Source organism: Ovis aries, chromosome 9 (genome assembly GCF_016772045.2).
Source record: "Ovis aries strain OAR_USU_Benz2616 breed Rambouillet chromosome 9, ARS-UI_Ramb_v3.0, whole genome shotgun sequence".
Lineage (NCBI taxonomy): Eukaryota > Metazoa > Chordata > Mammalia > Artiodactyla > Bovidae > Ovis > Ovis aries.
Genome location: NC_056062.1, coordinates 59,519,117 through 59,538,712, shown reverse-complemented (window position 1 = coordinate 59,538,712; position 19,596 = coordinate 59,519,117). Strand labels below are relative to the sequence as shown.

Here is a 19,596-nt window from a genome sequence, read left to right as displayed (position 1 = left end):
CTACGACAATTACAGCTCATGCCTCTGTGCTAAGGTTTCCACTGAATAACTAATGAGCATGACGATATAAGAAAAACCAACATTTTTTAAACATTTACTATGTGCTGAGGAATGTTCCAAGTTCTTCTTATTTCATCTTTATAACAACCCCATTGTATACATAAGAAAACTAAGGTACAGAAAGGTGAGTCTTGCTCACAACATTCTATCCAGCCATCGCAATCCTAGGTAGCGGTCCCCAACATTTCTGGTACCCAGGACATTTTCATGGAAGATAGCTTTTCCACAAGCCAGTGGGTGGTTGGTGGCGGTGGTAGTGGGGATGATTCAAGCACAATTCCATTTACTACTGTGATTACATCAGCTCCACCTCAGATCATCTGGCATTAGATCCTAGGGGTTGGGGACCTCCTGTAGCACACTTCAGTCGCTACACTCTACCTGTCTTGGGGTTGAAAGGACCTCAGCAGTGAACACGGACCACACATGGTGATCTCACATTCACCACTCCTCTGAAAGGCTTATTAACTGTTATGTCATCCTCTCCCGGTTCATATTTGGAGACAGAGAAAGAAGACACTTGCCATCAACTTTCAAGGCATGAAGGCCAGGGAAGGAAGCAGTTAGGTGCTGGAGGCAAAGGGAAAAGGGGGCACTTAGTCTAGCTGCCAAGGGTGAGCTCTCCACAAATCTGAGAATGTCTTCACCCACCCGCCCCTCCCAAAGAAGCCCAAGCTATATTTACATCCAGAAGCCAGCTCATCCACAAGCCTCATCTCAGAGTAGGTTTATATGTCTGTGAAGCTATTGGCGGGCTTAGGACATTAAAGGATGGAAAATGTCCACCAGAACCCACCTCCAGGAGCTCAAGGGACATATCTACAGCATAAATGGCTCCAGGCTCTGCTCCCACACATCTGTCAACTGGGTCAAGTGTTTGTTCGTTTCTCCCCTCCCCTCAGGCTTTCAAAATAAAATAAAATCCGAAAGCAATCAGCAACCCCCTATGCACAGGGCTCAGAAATCTCAGCCTGAAGCAATTCTCCTGACACTGTTTCCTTGTCCATTGACTAACTCAGAAACCATTAGTTGCCAGCTCAGCGATGCCGTGACCTTTCCCTTGTTAAGCCTACAGGGGAAGAGCTGCAAAGACAAGGCCTATAAATTCAAAACAGAATTTCCCAGCCAAAGCAGCCAACACATCAATTTCAAACTCAAGGCTAGACGTGGAAATTTAAAATGGGGAATGAGGAGGACGTATGACTTCCTTCCCCTGTTATGGGCCCAGCCACTGGGTTTCAAAGAATCCATTTCTTTTTTTTGAACCTGCTTCATTAACTAAGCTAAAGCGCCCATAAGCCAGCCACTTCCAAATTCTAGTGTAGAAACTAGAGGCTCTTTCTCAAATACCTGGAGTTCCAAAAGCTCCACACATGAAAGGAGCGTGTACTTACAAAGTCAATCCAGAGTAAGCTGGGTTTCCCTTGTTAACTTGCTTAAGAAATATTTAGCTTCCATAAAAGCCCAAGCCCTTCTAAATGAACCTACATGACTAGGAAATGACAAAGGCTCAAGAAGTTCCCTGTCAGGACTTCCCAGGTGGTTCAGTGGTTAAGAACTTGCCTGCCAATGCAGCGGATGCAGGTTGGATCCCTGGTTGGGAAACCAAGATCCCACATGCCGTGGGGCAACTAAGCCTGTGTGCCCCAACTACCTAACCCACATGCCACAATTAGAGAGAAGTCTGTACACTGCAGCGAAAGATCCCACATGCCCCAACTAAGACCTGATGCAGCTAAACAAACAAATAAATATATTTTTTAAAAAGTCCCCTGTCCAGTGGGGAAGCTAAGAAACGTTTGTAAGTAATTATACAAAGCACAAGAATTACTGACATTTATCAAGCACCTACCACATATACCCACTTTGTAAGTACATTCATATGTATAGTATCAAACGATGTGATTAATACTATCTATCAAACCAGTTAGATGTTAGGATTTCTTCCATTTACTGAAGGGGAAGGTTGAGGCACAGAGAGTTAAATAATGCGCCTGAGGTCACAAAAAAGAAAGTCTGACCCCAGAACCCATAAAGCAAACCATCAATTTACAACATCCCCTTAGAAAAGGAGCTGACATTTATCGAATGCCGTGTATTACAGGGCTGAGCACCTGTAATACATATTTCTTCTTCAAAATGAGCCCAAGTCTTAGCCCAGGTGCCCTAGAATACAGAATCTAAAGGAAGGCTTGAGGGCAAATGCTTTATTAGATGGTAGAGTCCCAGGGCGGGGCTTCCCAGTAGCTCAGTGGTAAAGAATCCACCTGCAATGTAGGACGTGCAGGAGACACAGGTTCAATCCCTGGGTGAAGGGCATGGCTACCCACTCCAGTATTCTCACCTGGAGAATCCCATGAACAGAGAAGCCTGGCACGCTACAGTCTATAGGGTCGCACAGAGTTGGACATGACTGAAGGGACCTAGCATGCACACACACAGACATGCATGCATGGTCCCAGGGCAGTGACAGTGACGGGAAAGGAACCACATGACCTACTGGAGTCACTGGCCAAAATCAAGGCTGCAAAATGAAATGTTAGTTGCTCAGTTGTGTCTGACTCTTTACAACCCTCTGGACTATAGCCCATCAGCCTCCTCTGTCAAGACTAGGACTCAACAAATGGCCAGCAATCCAGACAGAAATATGGCTGGGAGAATGGGAGGTATTTTATAAGACATTTGATAAACCTTACAGGAAAGGTACTGTTATTATCATCATCAAATAGAGGAAAACAATGGAATGGGAAAGACTAGAAATCTCTTCAGGAAAATTAGAAATACCAAGGGAACATTTCATGCAATGATGGGCTCAATAAAGGACAGAAATGGTATGGACCTAACAGAAGCAGAAGATATTAAGAAGAGGTGGCAAGAATACACAGAAGAACTGTGCAGAAAACATCTTCACGATGTTTTCACGTGAAAACAGGTAATCATGAAGGTGTGATCACTTACCTAGAGCCAGATATCCTGGAATGTGAAGTCAAGTGAGCCTTAGGAAGCATCACTACGAACAAAGCTAGTGGAGGTGATGGAATTCCAGGTGAGCTATCTCAAATCCTAAAAGATGATGGTGTGGAAGTGCTGCACTCAATACGCCAGCAAATTTGGAAAACTCAGCAGTGGCCACAGGACTGGAAAAGGTCAGTTTTCATTCCAATCCCAAAGAAAGGCAATGCCAAAGAATGCTCAAACTACCGCACAATTGCACTCATCTCACATGCTAGTAAAGTAATGCTCAAAATTCTCCAAGCCAGGCTTCAGCAATACATGAACTGTGAACTTCCAGATGTTCAAGCTGGTTTTAAAAAAGGCAGAGGAATCAGATATCAAATTGCCAACATCCGCTGGCTCACTGAAAAAGCAAGAAAGTTCCAAAAAAACATCTATTTCTGCTTTGTTGACTATGCCAAAGCCTTTGACTGTGTGGATCACAAGAAACTGTGGACAATTCTGAAAGAGATGGGAATACAGACCACCTGACCTGCCTCTTGAGAAACCTATATGCAGGTCAGGAAACAACAGTTAGAAGTGGACATGGAACAACAGACTGGTTCCAAATAGGAAAAGGAGTACGTCAAGGGCTGTATTTTGTCACCCTGCTTATTTCACTTATATGCAGAGTACATCATGAGAAATGCTGGGCTGGAAGAAACACAAGCTGGAATCAAGATTGCGGGGAGAAATACCAATAACCTCAGATATGCAGATGATACCACCCTTATGGCAGAAAGTGAAGAGGAACTAAAAAGCCTCTTGATGAAAGTGAAAGTGGAGAGTGAAAAAGTTGGCTTAAAGCTCAATATTCAGAAAACTAAGATCATGGCATCTGGTCCCAACACTTCAAGGGAAATAGATGGGGAAACAGTGGAAACAGTGTCAGACTTTTATTTTGGGGGCTCCAAAATCACTGCAAATGGCGATTGCAGCCATGAAATTAAAAGACGCTTACTCCTTGGAAGGAAAGTTATGACCAACCTAGACAACATATTAAAAGCAGAGACATTATTTTGTTAACAAAGGTCCATCTAGTCAAGGCTATGGTTTTTCCAGTAGTCATGTATGGATGTGAGAGTTGGACTATGAAGAAAGCTGAGCGCTGAAGAATTGATGCTTTTGAACTGTGGTGTTGGAGAAGACTCTTGAGAGTCCCTTGGACTGCAAGCAGATCCAACCAGTCCATCCTAAAGGAGATCAGTCCTGCGTGTTCTTTGGAAGGACTGATGCTAAAGCTGAAACTCCAATACTTTGGCCACCTGATGAGAAGAGCTGACTCATTTGAAAAGACCATGATGCTCAGAAAGATTGAGGGCAGGAGGAGAAGGGGACAACAGAGGATGAGATGGTTGGATGGCATTACCAACTTAATGGACATGAGTTTGGGCAAACTCTGGGAGTTGGTGATGGACAGGGAGGCCTGGTGTGCTGTGGTTCATTGGGTAGCAAAGAGTCGGACACGACTGAGCGACTGAACTGAACTAGAAAGAAAGAAACTGGGGCTACTAGCTGGGAGTGAAAATATAAAATTAATCAATGAGTCTGAGCATAAAAATGTATACTAATTAACCATAGGAGTCAGAATGGCTCACAGTCTGTCACACAGAATGGATCTTGTTTGAATATCCTGACATAGTCGAAGAAAGACCTATCTACCAGAAGGAGTTGTAGTTACCTATGGAAACGTAAAAACAAACCATAGAAAATTCCCAAGTTCAAAGTGAAAAGCATCCATGTGAGCACTGAGCAGGGGCTCAGGCATTGGAACTGGGGTTGCAGGCAGGAAACTTTTGTGTGCCAGAGCCTTTGGGAAACCACACCCATGGGTGAGATGGATTCAGAAGGGTAAGTAAAACTGATGCCAAGAGGCATGTGATTAATCCCTCCCTTTCCTCGTCTAGGACTTCTCTGGTGGCTCAGATGGTAAAGCGACTGTCTATAATGCGGGAGACCCAGGTTCGATCCCTGGGTAGGGAAGACCCCCTGGAGAAGGAAATGGCAGTCCACTCCAGTACTATTGCCTGGAAAATCCCATGGACAGAGGAGCCTGGTAGGCTATAGTCCATGGGGTCGCAAGAGTGACTTCACTCACTTTCACTTCCTCATTTAATGCTTATCAGGCAGCTCTCTGATAACCACATTGCTTGACCCCAGCCCTTGGAAGGGTGTGACTGTCTCTCACCTTTCTCACTATGTTCCCACCTGTTGCACAGTGTCCAGCATACAGTAGGCAGCCTACACGGGGACAGAATAGACAATGCATGGACCATCTTGTCCACATGACCGTTACAGTTCTCCCTGCATCCTGCTGAACTACATGAAATGGTCACTGTGGCAGCTCAACAGATGATTTCAAATGGTGCAACTTAATACACTGATAATTCTTATTATGGCTCAAGGATAGCTTACTTAGCATGAGACAATCTCTCACAACCTAAGTCTTTGGGAGCCAACAGGGAAAGTCTTAGATGGCAACGTCAGTGTCATTTAATAGAGACTAATTTCTATTAAATTTCATTGAATAGAGACAATCGCCACCTGATGCAAAGAGCTGACTCATTTGAAAAGACCCTGATGCAGGGAAAGATTGAGGGCAGGGGGAGAAGGGGATGACAGAGGATGAGATGGTTAGATGGCATCACCAACTCAATGGATATGGGTTTGGGTAGACTCCAGCAGTTGTTGATAGACAGGGAGGCCTGGCGTGCTGCAGTTGATGGGGTCGCAAAGAGTCGGACACAACTGAGCGACTGAACTGAACTGAATCTCTTCAGAAGGAGAAGTGGGAGACATAGGATGAGATGGTAGGATGGCAGCAGTGATTCAATGCACGTGAACTTGGGCAAACTCTGGGAGATGGTGAAGGATAGTGAAGCCTGGTGTGCTGCAGTCCATGGGGTAGCAAAGAGCTGGACATGAGTTGGTGACTGAACAACAGCAACAACAAATTTCTTCACAGTGGATAAGAGCTACAGGAAAGCAGAGCTTGAGAAAAGAGAGCTCATCCCTGGCTGCCACAAACAGAAGACATTTCAAAGAGGAGGCAGCGTGGGCTTAGAGAATATATGGAAATTTCAATAACACAGGTGAAGAGTTGAGAGAGGAATGGTCAAGACCTACAGCAAATGGGAAAGATCACCGCTAGAGGTGGGAAGGGACACAGTCCAGTAAACTGTGAATGATCAAGTCTGTCAAGGAAAAGCAATGAGAGAGGGGACTGGGAGGGCCAGCAAAGGCCAGATTGTACACAGTTTCTGATGTTAATTGAAAACATTAGCAAAAGGAGTCCCTTAAGGGCTATGAGATGATCACGAAGATCATTCTGTTCTAGGCAAAATGAGCTGGAAAATGGAAGCAGGGGGCCAGCCAGGCAGCCGGCCCTCCTGAGAGTCTCTGATGGAGACCTCAAAGCAAACATAAGGTGGAAATGTCTTTTTTAAGATCGATGTGAGGAAGAACCACTACTTTCATTGATACAACTAATTCAGATTAATCAGCTAAGCAATGCAATCAGCTCATGCATCACCACCACCAACTCTTCTTCATCCTCATCATTTCCAGAAAGATTATTTTTGCCAGGTCCTGAATTCATTTACTCCTAATAGCTATCCATGTGGTATGTATTATTATTTCCATTTTGCGGATGAGGAAACTGAGACTCAGAGAAGGAAAGTACAGACAGGGTCCCATATCTGCTAAAGAGTTAGTATTAAGACCCAGAATTCCCTGACTCAAAAGCCTATGGCTGTCACAATGGAAAACAGTATGGTGGTTCCTCAAAAAACTAAAAAGGGGGTTGCCATATGGCTCAGCAATCCCACTTCTAGGCATATACCCAGGCAAAACTATAATTCAAAAGTTATATGCACACCTATGTTCATAGTAGCACTACTCAGAACAGCCAAGACATGGACGCAACCTAAATGTCTATCAACAGATGAGTAGATAAAGAAGATAGGGCACAGATACACAATGGACTATTACTCAGCCACTAAAATGAATGAAAGAATGCTATCTGCAGCAACACTGATGAACCTAGAGAATATCATACTAAGCAAAGTCAGAAAGAGAAGATAAATAGCATATGATATCACTTATTTGTGGAATCTAAAATACAATGCAAATGAACTTATCTACCAAATAGAAACAGACAAAGATATAGATATAGAGAACCGACTTGTAGATGCCCAGAGATCACGCGGCAGTGGGGGAGGAAAGGTGGAAGGCTTTGGGATAAGCAGATGTAAGCTATTATAAACAGGATAAATAGGGTGGATAAGCAACAAGGTCCTACTGCATAGCACTGGAAACTATACTCAGTATCCTGTGATAAACCATAATGGAAAAGAATATGAAAAAGAATATGTGTGTGTGTGTGTGTGTGTGTGTAACTGAGTCATCTTGCTGTACAAGAGAAATTACACAACAGTGTAAATCAACTATGTGTGCTATGCTCAGCCACTCAGTTGTGTTCGACTCTCTGTGACCCCATGGACTGCAGCCCTCCAGGCTCCTCTGTCCATGGGATTCCCCAGGCAAGAATACTAGAGTGGGTTGCCATGTCCTCCTCCAGGGGATCTTCCCAACTCAGTGATCGAACTGAGGTCTCCTGCATTGCAGGCAAATTCTTTACCAACTGAGCCACCAGAGAAGCCCAAATCAACTATACTTTAATAAACTTGGTGCTCTGTGATGACCTAGAGGGATGGGAAGGAGGCTCCAGAGGGAGGGGATATATGTATACTTACAGCTGATTCATGTTGTATGGCAGAAACCAATACAACATTGTAAAGCGATTATCCTCCAATTAAAAATAAATTTAAAAAACAGATAACTAATAAGGACCTATGCATAGCACAGGGAATACTAGTCAACACTCTATAATGACCTACATGGGAAAAGAATCTAAAAGAGAGTGCCTATATGTATGACTGACTCACTTTGCCATACAGCAGAAAGTAATGCAATTGTAAATCATCTATACTTCAACAACAACAACAAAAAGCCCATGGCTGTCAAAGTGGAGGACAGTCAGAGACAGGTATAGTTTTGGAAAAGTAGTCCAGGGCCAGCACCTCCCAGGGGCAGGAGGAAGATGGCAAAGGCCAACACCCAGGTGCCCCATTGCAGAAATGAAGAGTCCATGCTGATTCCACAGTGAAGTCCCCTAGGGTCCTACCTTGCTTTCTCCTTCAATGACAATGACAGGCACGGAAGTGGCAGGCCAGCGGTGTTTGGCTGGAAGGGGCTTGTCACAATTCCATAGAACTATGATCTGAAAGGGATAAGGGGTCATCAGATGGCTTGGTAAGGCTGGATTTACAGAGGCTTCCAACCCAACATTTCTTCTTTAAGACACAGAGAGAGAGAAAGAGAGAAGATGGTGTTCTAAGCAAGGCAGAGAGGCAGACCTCAAACTGTATTTAAAGTGAGTCCACTCCACTCTGTACACCTGAAACTAGCATAACACTGTAAAACAACTATACTCCCCCCAAAAAATTTTTTAAGTGAGTCTATATCCACACAACCACCAGAACCCCATTACTCTAACAACCAGAGACAGGGGACAAGAAGGGTAACCTAATAAAACCTATGTGAAGTGGGCAGGAGAAGGCTGGGGAGGAAAGAAGGCATGCCAGGGTTGTTGGCTCTTAAAAAAGTGGTTTTCTAAATTCTGGTGTCTTATGATGACGAGGAAGATAACAGCCTTGATCAAACTAAAGAAAAATGCACATTGAACATCTGCTATGAACTTGCACTACAGCAGGCAATGTGGGAGAAGGAAGAGAATTCAAGATCCGACTGGCGTGAGCTCGTGTTTTGGATTCTCCAGGATGGCAGCTTATTTCCTGGACCTTATTATTGCCAATAAATGTGTTTAGCCCCCAAATGCAGACTTCAATGTGACTGCATTCTCTTCTCATATGTAAACCTTCTCGTGTAATTTACAATTCAGAAAAACCACTGTTAAGAGTAGGAGAGCAATGCTAATTTGGAAAACACTGTTACCATAGATATCATCTTTTGCTCCCAATTTTATAATTAGTCACAGCGGCTGTGAAAGAAAAGTTGACGCCTCCTGACGCCAACGAGTCAGTTTCTGCTGTTGAAGCTTAGTTTTCTGGGTCCTTTCAGGGGCCTTTCTGAAGTTTGTTTTTCACTTTGACACTTTAAGATGGGATAATGTGTGTATATATTCTTCAAAGAGTGTGTTGGGGGCCTTCCCTGGTGGTCCAGTGGTTAAGACTCCTCACTTCCACTGCAGGGACGTGGGTTTGATCCCTGGTCAGGGAACTAAGATCCCACATGCCTTGGAGCATGGCCAGGAAATTAAAAAAAAAAAGAAATAATGCCACTTGCAGCAACATGAATGGACCTAGAGATTATCACACTAAGCGAAGAAAGTCAGAAAGAGAAAGACAAATACCATACAGTACTACTTATATGTGGAATCTTAACAACAACAAAAAAGTGTTGGTATATATTTCACTTTACCCCAGAGCAAAGATCTCTTTGTAACCTACCCATTACCTGTACCAGATTTCACTTCCAAGAACCTCTAAGCTGATGAAAAGGGAGTAACAAGGCATGACAAATGAAAGGGGAGTAACAGGGCAGGACGTGAGATGAGGCCAGTGTGTAGCAGGGAAGGAATGGGGGGTCTCCGGTCCACTAAGCGGCAGGGTGCAGGCACTCAGTCAACCCTCCCTACCTCCCCACTCACCTGGGCACAGTACTGGGACTTGGCTGCAGCCACGAGGAGTTTCAACACTGGCTGGGACTGAGAGACCAGGGGGGTCACCGCATGGATGACTGCAGTGAATTTGGAGGGGGGCTTTAAACCTGAAAGAGCAAGGGCAGAGCAACCTAATGAAGCACTGAGAAACAAGACTTCGAAAATTATTCCTCTCTGCTCCATCGCCTCACCCCAGAGCTAATGTTCCCTTCTAGCGTATTTTTCCTCTGCCTCTTATGTCTTGACAGAACAAAAACAAGGTGAAAAGCTGCTAGTGAACTGCTGCCTGAGTTTAGAGACCTGGATAATTTACAGTTCAAGGCCCATTTCCAGATTTTTCCTTTGATGGCCTTTTCCTTCCTCCCTCGGGGATACATCTTTGATCTCCCTTCTGCTTTTTAGGCACCCGGAGTCTAATTATACACACACACATAACAGTACTCACTACTCTTTACTCAAGAAAGGGTATAACTCTAGTTACTTACATCCTAGGCTGGATTTTAGTAAATGTGCTCTCTCTTCCAGGGTATTTGCATATATCTTATTCTTAGTGATGTAGTTAAAGGGCATTTAGGTTGCTTCCATGTCTTGGCTCTTGTAAATAGCGCTGCCTTGAATGGGGTGCATGTATCTTTTTGAATTATGGTTTTCTCCAGATATATGCCCAGGAGTAAGATTGCTGGGTCACAATGGTAGCTCTATTTTTTATTTTTTAAGGGACCTGCATACTGTTCTCCATAGTGGCTGCACCAGTTTACATTCCCACCAACAGGGTAAGAAGATTCACTTTTCTCCATACCCTCTCCAGCATTTAACTGTCTGCAGGTTTTTTAGATGATGTCCATTCTGACTGGTATGCGGCGATACCTCATTGTAGTTTTGATCTGCATTTCTCTAATAACTGGTGGTGTTGAGCATCTTTTCATGTGTTTTATGGCCATCTGTATGTCTTCTTTGGAGAAATGATTATTTAGATTTCCTGCCCACTTTCTGATTGGATTGTTTGTTTCTTTGATATTGAGCTGCATGAGCTGTTTGTATATTTTGGAGATTAATCTCTTGTTGGTTACTGGCTTGGCAAATATTTTCTCCTACGCTGCCATTTTGAAGGGCTTTTGCCTGATTGCTACTATTTCAGATAATAACCAGCAAGTGGTCAAGGTTAAAAGGCCAACATCCAGAGCCTAAGTGTCTAGTTCTGAAGCCCAGTTCCATCACTGAGTGGTGGTAGGATCATTACTTAACCCTCTGCGTTTCCACAGCAATGAAATGGGACTGATGGCAATAGCAACAAAGTTACAGGGTTGTTATGAGAACGAATTTAAATGAGTTAATGCATACAGAGCCTTTAAAACAGGACCTGCAAACACCAAGTGCTCAGCATGAGCTCACCACCATCATCACCATCATTGTCACCATCATCATTATTCTGGTGTGGAAGCTGCTCTACTCCCAAGAAATCTCTTCTTTATGTAGCAGGGAAACACAGCTGAGAGAAAAAGCATGTGGTTCAGACCTCTGCCAACTGTGTGCTCTGAAGCCCAAGGTGGAAAGGTATCATACATGTGCAAAATAACAACTGCCACCAAAGAGAAAGCAGTGAGATGGCTTCTTCTCCAAATGAGTCTTTTCATGAGAACTCACTGAGAAACAGGAGCCAGGTTAAAAGCCTCTTAAAACTTCATTAGTGGGGACATATGTACACCTATAGCTAATTAAAGTTGATGTACAGCCACTATGGAAAACAGTGTGGAGATTCCTTAAAAATTGCAAATAGAACTACCTTATGACCCAGCAATCCCACTGCTGGGCATACACACCGAGAAACCAGAATTGAAAGAGACACATGTACCCCAATGTTCATCGCAGCACTGTTTATAATAGCCAGGACATGGAAACAACCTAGATGTCCATCAGCAGATGAATGGATAAGAAAGCTGTGGTACATATACACAATGGAGTATTACTCAGCCGTTAAAAGAATTCATTTGAATCAGTTCTGATGAGATGGATGAAACTGGAGCCGATTATACAGAGTGAAGTAAGCCAGAAAAACACCAATACAGTATACTAACACATATATATGGACTTTAGGAAGATGGCAATGACGACCCTGTATGCAAGACAGGGAAAGAGACACAGATGCGTATAACGGACTTTTGGACTCAGAGGGAGAGGGAGAGGGTGGGATGATTTGGGAGAATGACATTCTAACATGTATACTATCATGTGAATTGAATCGCCAGTCTATGTCTGACGCAGGATGCAGCATGCTTGGGGCTGGTGCATGGGGATGACCCAGAAAGATGTTATGGGGAGGGAGGTGGGAGGGAGGTTCATGTTTGGGAATGCATGTAAGATTTAAAGATTTTAAAATTTAAAAATAAAAAACTAAAAAAAAAAAATAAAGTTGATGTATGGCAGAAATCAAAGCAATATTATAAAGCAATCATCGTTCAATTTTTAAAAAAGAATAAAAAAAAAAGAAAAGCAGTCTAAAAAACATTAATACTATGGTAGAGCTCTTATTAGACTATTAGAATAAGCAGTATTTATTGATGATAGAACAGCCTTTTTCTTGGAGGGGAGGGGTCGTACTGCCAATAAACTTGTTTAACATTTAAAACAAAAAGAATAAATGTGAAATCCAAAATGCATTATGAATTATAATTAAAAAAAATTAAATTTTAAAAAACTTCATTAGTATAGACCCACTAATTTCACACTTTAGCAGTTTAAATATGAACAAGACAGTGAAAGGACACTGAAGTTAAGCTTTGAGAGTGACTGATAAAGGTAAGAATTACAATGTATACCTCAAAGAATTATATGGATCTTTTGCAGAGAAAATTACATTTGACTAGTATTTCAGTTTCACGTTGGAAAGAAACTAGCTTTCCCACTAGTGAAATACACATTTAAGGCTTTGCCAAGTAAGAAGAATAAATATGATGTAGGGGGTTCCCTTAACAGTAAGGACAAGTCACTGCTTTTAGACTTTCCTGTAATGGTTTAAGAAGCAACATTTACACACTTCTAATGTGCTAACTCGACTAACTCCACACAAAATCTGGAGTCTTCTTGCCACATCAACTTGAAGGATGCTTTATTATCCCAAGGTTTCTCAAATTTGGAACTGTGACTGAGGGGAAATGTCCAAGATGTTACCAACATTAGAGCAAATGGGGCTCCAAATACCGGGGAAGCCAAAAAGTTTGTTCAGGTTTTTCCATAAGATGGTGCAGAAAAACCCAAATGAACTTTTTGGCCAGCCCAATGCATAAATGTCTATGGCGATAACGGTAGCCTTTTGTAAAGCTTCATCTCTCTGTTTCCTTTTCCTCATTATGACCAGCCTCTAAGTTGCCTGGAGAAGGAAATGGCAAGCCACTCCAACATTCTTGACTGAAAAATTCCATAGACAGATGACCTTGGTGGGCTACAGTCTGTGAGTTCGCAAAGAGCAGGACACGACTCAGCGACTGAGCGCAAAAGCTGCTTGACAGCAGAGCTTATATCTCCTTTGACTTTTTATTCCCACCACCTAGCACTGCATTAACACGCACAGAAGAGGAGCATCATATATGCGGAATGAAGTGCATAAGTTTCTCCTCTGTCCTATATTCTTAAATCTTTTCCCTCTCTCTTTATTAGTTTGGTTTTTCTTTGATCTGAGACAGAGAAGTTAGGATCATGGAGAAAAAAAATGTAGGAAGAGCTCTCTTAGATTCATTTTATACATGATAAGACTCAAAATTATAGCAAACTTATTGTCATGTTGGGGCTTCCCTGGTGACTCAGACAGTAAAAAAATCCACCTGCAGTGCAGGAGACCTGGGTTTGATCCTTGGGTTGGGAAGATTCCCCTGCAGAAAGGAATGGCAAAACACTCCAGTATTCTGGTCTGGAGAATTCCACGGACAAAGGAGCCTGGCAGGCTACAGTCCATGGGGTCGCAAAAGAGTAGGACATGACTGAGCAACTTTCACTTAGATTACTTAAATTGTCATGTTCAGAATGATCTGTAATTTGGGGAGCCTTCTTCTTAAAAAGCAATGACTCTACTAAACGTAAAGAACAGTGGCTCAAATCAGGAATGAGTTTTTCACTTTGCAAGGCTCTGCTGGATTTATAATTCATGACCTTGATAAACCATTTAGGATAGGGCTCTAGAAAGCAGTCTCCAACACAGGGTGTTACAAAGACACTGTGATGGAATAAAAAAATTGAGGGACTTCAGTTCCGGACAACATTTGGAGGGTAAACCAGAATAGCTCTGGGGAAGGCATTCACTTACCTAAATTAGCATAGTAGTAAGGGAAATCTCCCAGATAAGATGAATACTGTGGTAGGACGAACAATCCCCCAGGATGTTTGTTCCATATTAAACTGTTGCGTGATATGTGCTTGAATATTCTGTCCTGAATAATCTAGAAAACAAAAACATTGGCATATGGTGAGGAGGAGACTCTGATGATATCTAATGAGGAACACATTCAGGCCAAATTGGAGGGCTGATGCCAGTAAAAGTACTGGGTCTACCCCCACCCCCCATTCTCCAATGATAAAAATGTCTGGGATACATAGAAAGTAATCGAGTGTTGGAAGAGAAGGAGAGAGAGAAAGGGAGGAAATGGTTAATCCAATTGTCTAATTATACTTCAGTTTCACCATAAATTCTGTCTTGTCTTTCTATTGTTAAGTCTGTGCTCCTTTCAAAGTAGAGTGTGTAGAAAACTTATTTTCCTTAATGGCTGATCTTCCAGCATGAAGATCTGGTTCTCAGTGCACGGAGATGTCCATGTAGAGACTGAGCTGGGAGCATCTTGAGGGCATGCGCGTTCTATAAGCAGCTGAGGTTTTGATCTGTTCCTTTAATTCAGGAGGCCGGTTTATTTGTTTGACATAGTTTCACTGCCCTTTCAAATTCAATTGTAGGACTTTAGGGTACTAGTTAGCTGCAGTTTTTCTAACTTTAATCTCAGAAAGTAGTGAGTTAACTAACAATTGCTCAAAACAACCTACATAATAGGACAAAAACCATGGCATATGAAGACTAATAATAGCCAAGCTAGTTCATTAGTTTCTTTGGACTTGAAGGCCTTGCAGATCATTAAATTCTACATTTAAAGTCAAATATTCCCCCATCCTGAATCATTTGTCAGATGAATGTGATTAGTCTACTTTACAGATTTCTCTCTGTGACTTTCAAACTCTTGTAATTATACCATCTACTCATTAAGATATGATTTGGCAAATAATTAACTTGATACAGAATTTCAAGTTTTCAGCAATTTGTGTGTGCTTAAAAAAGAGAAAAAGCCTAGTATATATCTCTAGAGATTTATGACCAAAATCATCATTTTCCGGGTCCTCATTTAATGCAATGTGATTTAAGTGCAGACCATTTTAAATGGAGTTGTATTATTTGCTAAGGTTATTACCACCCTCATCTCATCCCACATGGTGACTAGACAAGTAATAAAGTGAGCTACATTTATCTTCGCAAACCTTATCATGTTTATATTTTTTAATAAGAGAAGAAAGGAAGCAAGGAGGAAATTTAGAACTCAAATATCTTAGTTCAATGATTTCTGCAGTTTCTTTTTTCCTTAGATCAAAACTTCTTGTTTCATATGACTTGGCAGAGGTTTCAAATTTGGGGAAGGTTTTAGAAACTTCACTCAAATGTTAATGTTTGTTCTTTGCGGTACAACAGAGATATGTTAAAATGCTGTTGTCCAGGCATTAATTATAAGAAAATTGTCACGGCTGTGAAGAGTTTTTACATGGTTTGCAATTCTACTTTGTACACCATTTATTCCAGTTTTTAATTATTTGTACTTTCCTATTCTACTGTCTATTTATTTTCCTTTATAGGTTTTCATTCAGGTCCTTTTTTTTTGCTTTCCAAATTTATACACCTTTAAGCATGTGGCCACTTAAACTCTGGATATCAAGACACAGAACACATTGATAGAAGACTGTTATAAGTCCAACCTACATACAAGTGACACAGAACTCAAGAGATGTCACAAATTGAATCCCCATTCACTTTGTGTCTCTGGATGGTATGATTCTCAGTGTCGACTCTTTGGTTCAGTATCACAACATGGCTATCTTTTTGAATTCAGGGATATGATAAGTCATAGTACTCCTCTGAAATACCAAAAAGCACTCTATATGCTCTTCAAATAGATCTTGACAGGGCAATATCAAAAAAGGTAGAAGAGCAATAACACATGTTGAATATAATCCAGGTCAAGCAATTTGCCACCTTTATGACTTACTATCCTCATATGTAATAAGCAGTAAAATATCACATTAATTACAACAATCTCCAGAATCTGTTAGGAATAGTTGTCTAAGTCTTCATACTTATGACTTCTTTTTTTTTTCCCTAGAAAATAAAAAATCTCATTCCTGTGCTCATTGTCTAAGCATGGATTTTTCCATTTTTACACAGCTATACCACCATAGGTATTATATATTATAGATCTTTCCATATTATTAATAGTATTCATGGTTTACTTGTCCTAAATGACCAATAATAGTGCAATTATTTCCATGCAAATCAGTGAATATATTTATGAGCTAAAACTTGCCACATTTAGGACTGATGCCTTAAGATTTTGTCAAAAGGGTATAAACACTTTAAAGGCTGTTCTTAAGTATTGCCGACTGTCTTTTTGAAAGGTTGATATCAACTTGGTTTATCAAAAGTTGGACAGAGTACGGATCTTATTTTACCAAATAGAAAGGTCATTTTGTCCCTCTCCTAATGCCTAAGTCTCCCTAATGTTACACTGGACAGCTTCCTGGATCCTTGGTACTCACTCTTAATTGTTGTAGACAAAGACATTATATTTAAAGGTTGGATACTATAAAGAAAATCAAAACACACAATCACAAAAAATTTACACAATTTTTTTCCCCTTATAGCCCCACATGGTATCTTCAGTAAGGATAGCATTTCTTATTAATGTGAATTCAAAGGGAAGAATGACAGGCTCCTTATTTTTCATTTTTATGTGCCATCTATTTTTAAAATAATGGACTATTGGTTACAGGTTACAGTCATTCTAGGTGACCCTGACTCGGTCTTTTGACAAATTCAGTGTTGCCTAATACATGCAGGGCTGCCATATGCCACCTTGCTCCAAACTAAAGCAATCTTCTATTTCTATTCTCTCTCTGATTTTAAATTTTCATTGTACAGCAGCATCAGCAATACTATGGTCTGAATGTGTACGGTTAGAGATAAGCGAAGAGAGAAACAGAGACTCCTTCATAGAACTTCACTTTAAATTGTGATTTCCAAGCTACCATGAGCTGTTCTCATGTGTTATGACAATTTCACGCCCTTTTCTTTTGCTCAGCCTGATTCCGACTGAGTTCCTAGGGTTCAGCCCTTCCTTAGTGCCAAGTTACTGTCATACAATATTCTGACAAATAATGGAATCCATGAGCATTATTTTTGCAGCATTTTATCACTGTTCCTATCCTTACTTCTCAATCTGCACCAAAAAACAAGCTCCAAAGAGCCTAGCTCTTACTAAATAGCTCCTTATTTCTAAGGTGCAGAATTCGGAAATTTCAATCAGACTGGAAATACTAGCCAAATCCCAAGCAGGACAGAGTGCAACACAGTCGAAGGTATGCACAACTTGACCCTGGCGTTAGAGAGAAGGACGAAGCATCCTGTTTCCAATTTTATCTAAGCACTACTACAACTCTAAGGCTCATAATCTCCAAAGAGCAAGTAATTCCCTTCCCGTGACCCAGAATACAGCACAGAAGCAAGAAAGAGCCTGAGTGTAGAACATCCCCTTAGCAAGAGACCTTCGAATCTACACTGTCCAAGGGTAATGCCGAATAATCCTCAGACAGCAGGCACTCCAGCAGGGAGTGAAGAATTCAACATTATCCAAGTGCTAAGCCAAGTAGGAATTTTTGATTTGTGATAGTTAAATCGTTCTTATGAGCATGTTGGCTGTTTATCTGTGTATGTGGATGGCATTTTCTGCTATTTTTCTCTGTTTTTCTGTTTACATTGGATCCTGGGGTAATCTGAGCTCTGATTTAAAAAGGGAAACTGGATGGTATCTCTCATGCAATTCAGTTGAGAGGTCAAACTGTTACAATCCAATTTTGGAACTATATGAGGAGATTTTGACAGTTGCTATAAATTTGAATGAAGTATATGGTTTGTAGTGTTTTAAAAACAACTGTGTTTTCTCTAAAGAACTGCCTGGCTCAGATCCAAGGAGAAGTAGGCCTTTCCAGGCACGGAGATGAAAACAGCTTGGCTTAAGATCCTATGCTGATGAATATAACATATCCAACTGCTATTATAGGATAATTGAGCACTGCTAAGTTAGCAGGCAAGAGACCAGAGCTATGCAATAAACCATACTCAAAAGAAACGTAATTAATGAAATACCATCTTTCATCTGGCAAATTAGCAAAGTTGTGCATGTGTGTTTCAATTACGATCCTGAAGGTTGATAAGGTTACAGTGAAAGAGGGTCGTCCCCAGATGGCTTGTGGGAATCTAGATGAATACAACCTTTCTGAAGAGTAATTTGGCAATATATATCATGAGCCTTAGTCATGCTTGGCCCCTTGGCCCGAGTAATCCAATTTCAAGGATTCCATTCTAAAGAGATAGTCTAAGATACATGTGGAAAGTCATTGATTGGATAAAGGGCTATCTCTATCTAAAAAAAAGAAAAAGAATGAATGAATTAGAGACAACAGTAACAGTCAACAATAGTAGGTCAGTTAATAAATAGAGATTCACCAAGAGATGAAATATAGGGTGAAGAAATGAAAACACGTGGTCTCAGTGTATAGCCAAAGATGCATAAAAGTGGCGCATGGAAACACTGAGGAAAGAATAACTTTAGAAATATATTGCAGGAACTCCCTAGTGGTCAACTGGTTAGACTCCACGTTCTCACTGTCAAGGGCCTGGGTTCAGTCCCTCATCCGAGAACCAAGATCCCATAAGCTGTGTGGTGTAGCAAAAAAAAAAAAAAAAAAAAAAAATCAAATAAAAATGTAAAAAAAAAAAAATTGTATTGGGACAACTACAGAACAATTGGTCAAAAAAAAAAAAAAAGGATGGTTTAGGTTTTTCAACACAGATCACATACAAAGTAAATTGGATTAAAAAAATTAATTGCCTATATTCCAGTACAAAATACAAAGCTTTAAAAAAAGTGTATGGCTGCATGCTAAGTTGCTTTGGTTATGTCCAACTCTGCAACCCTATGGACCATAGCCTGCCAGGCTCCTCTGTCCATGGGATTCTCCAGGCAAGAATACTGAAGTAGGTTGCCACTTCCTCCTCCAGGGGAATCTTCCTAACCCAGGAATCGAACCCATATCTCTTACATCTCCAGTACTGGCAAGCAGGTTCTTTACCACTAGCATCACCTGGGAAACCCCAACATGAAAATAAATACTAGAAAATACGTGCGTGTAGGTTATGCATAAATAAAATTATGAGTTGAAAAGTCCTTAGTAGCAAATTGAAAAGGCACAAGTGAAAAGACTTCCCAATCATAAAGGAACTCCTTTGGCCACCTCATGCGAAGAGTTGACTCTCTGGAAAAGACTCTGATGCTGGGAGGGATGTGGGGCAGGAGGAGAAGGGGACGACAGAGGATGAGATGGCTGGATGGCATCACCGACTCGATGGACGTGAGCCTGAGTGAACTGCAGGAGTTGGTGATGGACAGGGAGGCCTGGTGTGCTGTGATTCATGGGGTCACAAAGAGTCAGACACGACTGAG

General features: G+C 41.4%; 1 protein-coding gene across 1 annotated transcript in view; it reads right to left on the bottom strand.

Moving 5' to 3' along the window:
• The window catches only part of EXT1 (exostosin glycosyltransferase 1), a 317,674-nt gene that overhangs the window by 13,135 nt on the left and 284,943 nt on the right, over window positions 1-19,596 (bottom strand). Inside the window, exons 5-7 of the mRNA XM_004011769.5 lie at window positions 14,094-14,226; window positions 9,785-9,903; window positions 8,240-8,335 (exon numbers count right to left, since the gene is read on the bottom strand). Of these exons, the coding sequence (XP_004011818.1) occupies window positions 8,240-8,335; window positions 9,785-9,903; window positions 14,094-14,226 (348 nt within the window). The remainder of the gene's footprint in view (window positions 1-8,239; window positions 8,336-9,784; window positions 9,904-14,093; window positions 14,227-19,596) is intronic.